General features: G+C 52.3%; 1 protein-coding gene across 6 annotated transcripts; it reads right to left on the bottom strand.

The window, feature by feature from the left end:
• Positions 1-161: 161 nt before the first annotated feature.
• Positions 162-7,222, bottom strand: LOC1281660 (zinc finger matrin-type protein CG9776). Of its 6 annotated transcripts, none has more exons than XM_321606.6 (7): positions 7,012-7,222; positions 6,332-6,898; positions 6,047-6,237; positions 4,344-4,672; positions 3,871-4,267; positions 3,118-3,787; positions 162-3,033 (listed from the first exon to the last, which is right to left on the bottom strand). In XM_321606.6, the coding sequence occupies exons 1-7, from the start codon at positions 7,058-7,060 to the stop codon at positions 344-346; spliced, it is 4,893 nt and encodes a 1,630-aa protein (XP_321606.6). In that variant the 5' UTR covers positions 7,061-7,222; the 3' UTR covers positions 162-343. The 6 variants fall into 6 exon arrangements, with proteins under 6 accessions (XP_321606.6, XP_061497920.1, XP_061497923.1 ...); XM_061641936.1 differs by having other exon boundaries at positions 3,103-3,787; positions 7,012-7,221; XM_061641939.1 differs by lacking the exons at positions 6,047-6,237; positions 6,332-6,898; positions 7,012-7,222 and adding exons at positions 4,788-4,964; positions 5,082-5,679 and having other exon boundaries at positions 3,103-3,787.
• Positions 7,223-8,644: the final 1,422 nt, after the last annotated feature.

Genomic DNA, 8,644 nt, shown 5'->3' with positions numbered 1-8,644 from the left:
GTAGTATTGGTGAAAGCAAGTGTCGAGTCAAGGTACTAACAGAAAAGGGTGCTTCATGCATGTATATACCTTGGTTAATATTCAACCATTCCGTTGCGGGAAACAAACATTTCGTAAACTAGAATTAAATTCACAACAAAAATCACAAAAACTCATGCGCATTTGGTAAGCAGTACTTTTATTAAATTTACCATTTGTCCCATGTACACCGTATGCAGCTGCATGTGCAAAATCAAAGTTTAAAATTGACTGAAAAGGTGTATAAACAATTCAAGTTGATGCTGTTCAACATTTGCTTTCCTATTGTGTGTGTGTGTGAATGCTATCATAACATGCGCTACTACTAATCTTGCGACTGGTCTTCGGTCACCTCCTCTTCTATGTAGTCGCCCATGGCAGCGGCCATCATACTGTCCAGCAAGGATTGGGTCGACTGCATCGGCCCACCTTGTTCGTACTGTTGCTCCTGCGCTACACCATTCTCGTCGGATCCCATTTGATCGAAGTTTTCATTCGAATACACCACCTCCTCCACCTCCTCCGCCTCCTCTTCCTCTGCATCACACGGTTCCTCCGAAGCGGGTTGCTCGTAGTTGTCGTTCGATTGCATCGATTCTTCAACGTATTCTTCTTCTCCTTCCGGCATAACTACACATGCTTCGCCATCATTGTCGGAAACCGGGGCCTCCTCTACCACGTGCTGCACGTGTTCCGAGTACGTGTACTCTTCTTCTACTGCTTCCTGTTCGTGCTCGGGATAGGAGTAACCTTCTTCTACCTCTTGCTGCTCATGCTCCAGGTAAGCATAGCCTTCTTCTACTGGTTCCTGTTCTACTTGCTCGGCCTCAACTGACTCTTCATTGGCGCTGCTAGGCATATCCGTTTCCTCAACAATATTGTCCTGTGGGGTATCGCTGTCCTCCAATTGTTGTGTCGATTCTGATTCGAAATTTTCAACAGGACGATCTTGCTCCTGGTTATACTCCTGTTCCAGTTTATCTTCCTGTACCTCTTCTCTTTCTGGCTCATGTTCATGCTCTGGAGAAAGTTCTTTTTCTTGTTCAGATGACTGTTCTTGTTCCTTTTCTTGTTCTTGTATTGCTCCCTGTTCATGTTCTTCTTTTTGTTCCTGTTGCTGTGCATGCTCTTGTCCAGTAGTTTCTTGTGTGGTGGTTTCAACGGTACCCGACTCCTGTGCCGCCGAACCATCAGTAGCATACAACGCTGCTGAAACGGACGGGTCCATCATTGGCTGACCCTCCGTAACACCACCCGCTGCTTGATGATGCATGGCCATCATCTCCGGCGTATAACCACCACCGGCTGCCATTGCCATGGCGTAAGCGGCCGCGTTGGGATCCAGTGCACCGGCGGCCACCATTTGCTGATGATGGTGCATCATTGCGGCCGCATTCGAGGCAGCATGCATTGCACCGTACATCATATTGTCCAGCGGCTGGTTCTGCGACTCGTCCTCCACGTAATGCATCTCGGTAGGTACGACACCGTGCCCCATTGTCATCATGCCATGAACAGCTGCCGCCCCTGCCGCTGCCATGTACTCGGCCGGATGCATACCATACTGTAGTGCGTACTGCTGGTTGTACATGTCGATCGCTTCCGGCACGATCATGTGGGGCTGATCGTGGTCCATCATCATCACCATTCCCGGTACCATCGCACCCGATTGCTCGTGCGGATCCGGCACCATCTCTGGCGGCTTGGCTGCCGCTGCCGCAGCTGCTGCCGCCGCCGCTGCCTCCTTGGCAATCACATCCGCACGCTTCGGCTTGTCGCCACCATCGTAAATGATGTCGAGCGCTTCTTGGAAATCTTTCGGCAACGGCACTTGCCCATCGGCCGAAACGTACGCATCCGGGTCCTCCTGCAGGGCGCTGTCGGTGGCAAGCGTCGTGCTGTCTTCGGCATTACTCTCCCCCTGGTCCACCACCATCTCCGCCTCACCCATTTGCTCCTCCGCACTGACCAAGTCCATGTCTTGCGGTGTGACCGTTTCGCCCAGTTCGAGATTCGCATACTGGTACGCGTCGGTTCCTGCGGTTTGTGCGATTTGCTGCGGATCATACACGCCCTCCTGGCCCTGCATCATGGCTAACGTTGCCGCCGCCGCTTCGGTGGCATTATCCGAAGCAAAGCCACCGCCCATTGACTCGTGGAGCTGCGCGGAAACCATTTCGGTTTGCTGCTCAAGCACAGCTCCAGCCTCATTGCTTTCCTCGGCCGTTGGAACTGTCGCCACAGCTGCAGCTGCTGCCGCTTCTTCCTTCTTCGCGTTGTCTGCCTGCTGCTTTTTAAACACAGGCATGCGGCCAATAAAGGGAAGCTTCTTGGGCGCGCTACCCTTCTCGGTAGAGCTTCCTTTGCTGCCTGCACTGCTCGATGAGGCTTTGCTCTTTTTACTCGTGGAACTTCCACCGTCCGAGCGGCTAAACGGCTTCGGTGCCTTCTTCTCCGCTTTGGTCGGTTTCGGCTCGGGCGGGAAGTTAGGAACCGCTTTTTCGATTTGTCGATGACGGCTGCCACCACGGCTGGTACGGGACCGACTGCGGGATCGTGAACGCGGTGTGCGCGACCGCGAATACGACCTACGGCGGAATCTTCGGCCGCCGCTTCCACTGCGGCTACGGCGTCCCCTCGAACGACTGCGACGTCTATCGCGCCGATCACGATAGTCGCGGTAATCGGTTCTTCTGCCCCGGTCACGGTCACGGTCACGTCCGCCGTACCGATCCGGGCTATCCCGTCGACCCCATCGGTCGCGCCGATCGACACTACGTCTACTGTCTCGGTCGCGGTCACGGTCACGATCCCGATCCTTTTCACGGTCTCGGTCCCGTTCCTCCTCACGCACATTGCGCTTCCTGTCGTCCACACTCTGGCTGGAGGCGTTCGAAGGAGCGAGGTTTGAAGCAGTGCCCGCTGACGATGCGGACGGTGCCGCCGGTATCGATGCTGCTCCAAGCGATGCGCTCATTTTTCTTTCCTGCGCTGGATGCACCACCGTCCATTTGCCTGCAATCATAGCAAAGTAAACGTTAACAGTTGCTTCTTCCGTGCCAATTGATAGACAAAATCACCTACCTAAACTTGGCTCACCTTTCGTTGTTCCGACAGCACCTGCTGCCGCTGCTCCCGGTTCGTTCGGCGCGCTGGATTTACCGGCGGCAGCAGCAACAGCCGCGGCCGCAGCCATTACCTCGCGCGCATTCACCTCCTTCGCGTTCAAAATGTTACGCATGGCCGCGTGTATAGGGTTTTCATTCTTATCGCTTTCCTTGCTTTCCCGATCGGACCCAGAATCGGACTCGGAATCGGAAGAGTCGGAGCTGCTGCTGGACGACGACGAGCTGGACGAGGCGGCCGCTCGCTTCCGCTTCTTTGTTCGCTTCTTCTTTTTCTTTTCCTTCCGTTCTTCCTTGCGCGATTTCTTCTTTTTCGACTTTTTCGACGCGCTCGATGGTTGCGGTTCGTCCTTTGCCGTGAGCGCCGGCGACGATACCTCGAACGGTGCTCCGCCCTTGTGCTCCTGAAGCGAGTTCTTTGGTAGAATCTGGAAAGCGGAGGATGCACCGACGAACGCATCGTTCGACTGGGGAGCGCCCGAGGCTGCCAATCGAAGCTCTTCCGCGGTCGGTGGCGGTGGTGGCGCCGGAATGTCGCCGTCCGCTAGTGCGTCCTTGCCAGCAGAAGCTCCGTACTTTTCGAACGCAGTTTGCCGCTCTGCCATCCAGTCAGTTTCGTAGTTTTTATGGCCATCGATGTATTTCTAGCAAACAGAGAGAGAGAGAGAGAAATGTTGACCATTTAGCAATGATTAGCCTATTGTGGGTGAAATTCTAATCGACTTACTCCGTAAGCATCGGCATGGGTTTGCGATTTTAAGTGCCAGGACGCGCAATGCAGATCCCCCATCCAGTAGTTGCACAGCTTGCAGTACCAGGCCGTTGCTGGAACGAAAAATTGTAAACCCCGTATCGGTGCCCTTTTGGACGGTGCGTCCGGATTAACCATCGTATCGTCGGTGTCGAGCTGCGCACGCCATGGTGCTGCTTTCTTCTTGTGCTCCTCGCTCGAACCCTCGTCGACGGTCGTCCTGCTTCGGTGCTGCTCCGAGTGCAGATGGGCCAGGTACTCTCTGGCCGTTTTCGGGAACACGTTACACGTGCCACACCAGTGCACCTCCGGATCGTAGTGAACGTAGTTGTAGGGGGACTTTTTCTTTTTACCCTCGGAATGGTCGGATTGTCTGATGGGGAAGAAAAAGCAATGTGAAAGTCGTTAACAACGCATTGTTTTATGCAGCTGCTAGCAACATCTCTTACTTCTTGTCCGTCGGTTTGCGTTTTCCACGAGCATGCATACTCTCCAAGACTTCATTCTTCAGCCGCTCGGGTGAAGGTGAGTCCGTTCGGTCACGATCCGCGCCACCGTCGGGACGGGGAGAGCGTGATGGGTTGCGATGTGCACGTCCGCCATCGTTCCCGGGGCTGGGTGGCGATGGTGGAGCCGGTGGATCCGGAATGGTGGCCAGCGGTGGCATCGTCGTCCCAGGCAACATCGGCGGCGGCGACGGTGTCCTGTCCTTCGCTATGATACCATCCAGCATGTCGATTACATTTTCGATCGTTTTGATCTTGTCCTGTATTTGAGACTGCACAGCGTGTACGACGGCGCGCGATGAAGGCAAAATAGAAGAGAGAAAGGAAAACACGATCCAGATTAATACGGAACGGGGCCCCACGTGGCTAGCAGTTGGCGAAGTTTACAGTTGCGTTTGAAACCTTGCTTTAATCCGACTCTTAACGCAAAGCGGAACACGATGGGACACACACACGGGTAACGTCGGTTTGTGACCAAACACTGACCGCTTAGCTGACCAGGGCGGGATGTTGGTGTTGGAGAGAGGCGAACACACGCATGGGGAAATCGTAAACTGCGGACGACTGCGGACATCCGTAAAGGAAAGAAGTGTGTTGCTACTGATGAAAGGGAATGAACCGAGTGTGTGCGTGTGTGCGCTGTTAAAACTAGTCACCCAAAAGATGGCATACAAACGGTACCAGGTAGCGGCAGGCCGTAGCTTTTAGCCTCCTCGCCGTGATGGCAGCGCGTTGCAAAGGATGATAATGATGGATGATAACCCGTTCAATGGTCCATTAAAGGTCCTCTCAGACTCTCCGATGTCGCCCGCAGCGCCGATCCAACCGCTCCAGAACCACGTCTCCAAAGGCTTACAGGCTAGTTTTACAACCGTGTCGACCCGATGCAATCGGGCCGAAGGAGCAAGCGTATTCTGAAGCATAAAGACAGTGGGCACCATTGGGTAACGCTTGCCAACATCTCGCCGTTTCCGCTTGTTTTGCTGCCAAATTGCTAGCCACACATCGCTTTACCGCTTCAAAATACATCCCGCTCTTACAGAGACTATCGTTACAGAGAGTGGTACATTGTTTAACAATCTTGTTATTCTACATTCGCATCGGGCCGTTTGTTTGCGAAGATGCCCCCAGGATCGCCCCCAGGCTCGTCTCGGCCTTTCGCTGTCCGCAGCATAACAAGGGATCCGCAATGCGGAGGGCTCGTCCCACTCCGTTCGCGTGTGTGAATCGTCCCCTGTGTGTCTGTGCAGAATGTTCGTTCCTGTTGCAACTTGTGCAATCACATTCATCTCTCACAATCATCAATTAAAGGCTGTGGGAAAAGTGGAGAAATAGAGAAAACTATCGTCCGAAGGTGCGTGGCCGCAATGGGCGGAAAATGGAAATCTATGGTTTCGACCGGAAGATAAGGATTATGTGTGTGTATTGGTACGGAAGGGGGGGGGGGAAGGTAATGGATACTTTTCAAGTGAACTTCTTGGAACTCGTGTCATGTCGCTTATCTTTAAGGGGAGGCGAGTTATCTTTTTTCGCAACATTGCTTACATTAGTTTTACAGCGGTCGCCAAGCTGAAGCTTCTGAACGACCGCCGTGTCTGCCGCTGTGCTCGCATAGATCGTATTCGGCCAGCATTGGGAAAACCTACCTGCAGTTTGTCATTTTCTTTGATAAAAACGTTCGACGTTGGTGAGGGCGGTTCGCGTCCGGAGCAAAGGTCGGATCGCTGCTCTTTCAGCGTTTTCAGTTCACGCTTCAGCGCCTTCGCACGCTGCTTATAATCGTCGCGCTGTTTTTTCAGTGCTGCCCGCTGATTCAGCAGCTCGAACGTAATGGCCGCTGCAATCAAACGAAATGGAAAACAGAAACGGTGCGGTTGTTGGTAACGATGCCCGATAGAAAGTCAACAGCCGTATGTCAAACACACGCTCACCTTCGCGCTTGCGTTTTTCCTCCTCCGTTTCCTGGACAACCGGCTGGACGGGTGCGGGATGGTCCCACTCGGTTGCTACGCCACCCATCATCATCGCCTGGGACGGGTCCATCATTGTCGCGGTACCGTACCCACCCTGCACCATGCCATAATCATACCCTCCGTACCCGCCCATATAGGCACCATTGTTAGCGTAGGCTCCGTAGCAGGAAGGGTCATACATTGTGCCCTGCATCATGTATGCACCGCTCGGGTCACCGACCATCATGCCCATTTGCATTCCTCCACCACCGACGCCGCCGCCACCGCCGCCAACACCACCACCGCCTCGTCCACCCATGCCGGGCGAGCGACTACGCCGACCTCGTCGACCGTGTCGGCGCATGGGTGGACCACGGTCGGGCGAGCGACGTCGCGGCCGGTACATTGGCGGGCTGCGGGACCGCTGCCTGCCATGTCTCCGACGATAGTTTGGGCTACGCGAATGGCTGCGTCGCTTGTCCGCGCGGCTGGCGCTACGGCTTCGGCTCCGGGAGCGTGATTTGCGGTCACTTTTCTTCTTCGAACCTGCCGGGAACATCAGAACGAGGAAAAGGGGAATGGGAGGTGAAGATGAGCAACACTCTCTGGTGGCGAAGCAGATGCGAGTACGTAAACAAGCACCCGACGGCAACATTTACCTTTTTCCGCCGGCGATTTGCGGCTTTTGTAGTCGTCCTGTTTTTCCATGGCTACGAACGAAGACTAGCATAGAAGAGATACACTTTGTACGCCTAAAATGTGTTATTTTCCACACGACTTGGTCACAAATTGTACGCACCGCACCGTTCTTTCTCTTCTTCGCGTGCTATTTGGCGGCGCGATCAAGGTGCATAGATACACACGGTGTGACGACGGTTTTGACAGTTCCCGGCGACATCCGTTGGGGGTTGTTGTTGGTGTCGATTGGCGGTGGGAATTTTCGGTGCTTTTCTTTCGATAAACAAGTAGTAAATGTGATCAAATGCTGCAATTTAACTGCATTTCAGCAGAGTTTAAGTGTTTTCGTTGAAGCAGCGGTGAAATTACGTGCAAAATAATCAACACTGTGGTGAGAAGGTAGGAACAATCCAAGGACGTCCTAGGTACTGTTTTTAATGCTAAAATGTTCATTATTTTGGTATGTTCTTGTAATAAATGCCATTTATCGCTTGATTTATTGCAGCAAGAGGTAAATTACACGATGCAAAGCACCTTTTTGCAAAGTGTGATATTGTCGATATTGCCAAATCGGTCAGGGAACATCAACCCTCAACCGACTGTGAACGTACTCTCCCACAGGGTGCCTCAAAAGCAATTACCCAATTGTGCAGGCACGAAGTGTGTTCGTTGAATCTTCCAAAATGATCGTGGCAGGATTTTGCTTTCATTCACAGGAAAACGATCGATTCATTCCATACCCATATAAGGAGCGATCGTTCGTTTTTGCACAGAAAATCAAAACAAACCCACAATATCCCTACGATGACGCTATGTCGGGAAACTCCCTTGTAAACAAGTTGCCAAACTGACCAAAAATACGATCGATGATTAATTCTACGCGCGCGCCACTTGTGGAAAGCGAAATTGTTTACCAGCTTTATTGGGCCGTTTTTTTTTGGAACGCCCATCATTTTGAGGAATTACATCAAAACTACGACGTCATACGTGTTCGTTCGCGAGATATGGTGAACATATTTCACTCCGAACATCGGTCGGGTTCATTCAAAAATAAATCGTACCAACGCCGGGGCACACCTTCCTGCCTGATTGTGTTGGAAGAGATTTTTTGTACTGTAAATATTTACTTGCCACTGGTTTAATCCAGTTCGTGTGAAGAGCAGCTCTTTTTTTATTCGATACAACACCAAATTCTTTGCATTTCTGAATTCCACTGAGTATTAGTCACAGCGGGTCCTATCTTTCTTCAGATTTCCCCAGACCACAGTTATAAAATGATATCCGGGGGGGGGCAAACCATCTCGATTGTTCTTCAACTGCATCCAATTCGCCAACTTGGGTGCGGAAAAGTAAAATCAATTTCGTAACACACCCTCGCGCAGAAAATATTTGTTTTCGGAGGCGATTTTATGGCCAGCCTTCCCTTCCCTCTCTGTATCTCTCCTTCAAGGCAGACAGAGGACATAAAAAGTATCGCCATCAAAGATGAACTATTTTGAGACGTTATTGCCATACGGATTCTGCAAGCGCAACTGCATGTCGCTAGAACGTGGCAGCGGCGACTGTGCCGGGGTTCATGGTTTTGCTTTGGAGAGAAGGTCGTGAAGTAGAGCA

This window comes from Anopheles gambiae, chromosome 2 (genome assembly GCF_943734735.2).
Source record: "Anopheles gambiae chromosome 2, idAnoGambNW_F1_1, whole genome shotgun sequence".
NCBI classification, from domain to species: domain Eukaryota; kingdom Metazoa; phylum Arthropoda; class Insecta; order Diptera; family Culicidae; genus Anopheles; species Anopheles gambiae.
This window is presented reverse-complemented; position numbering and strand designations above follow the sequence as displayed.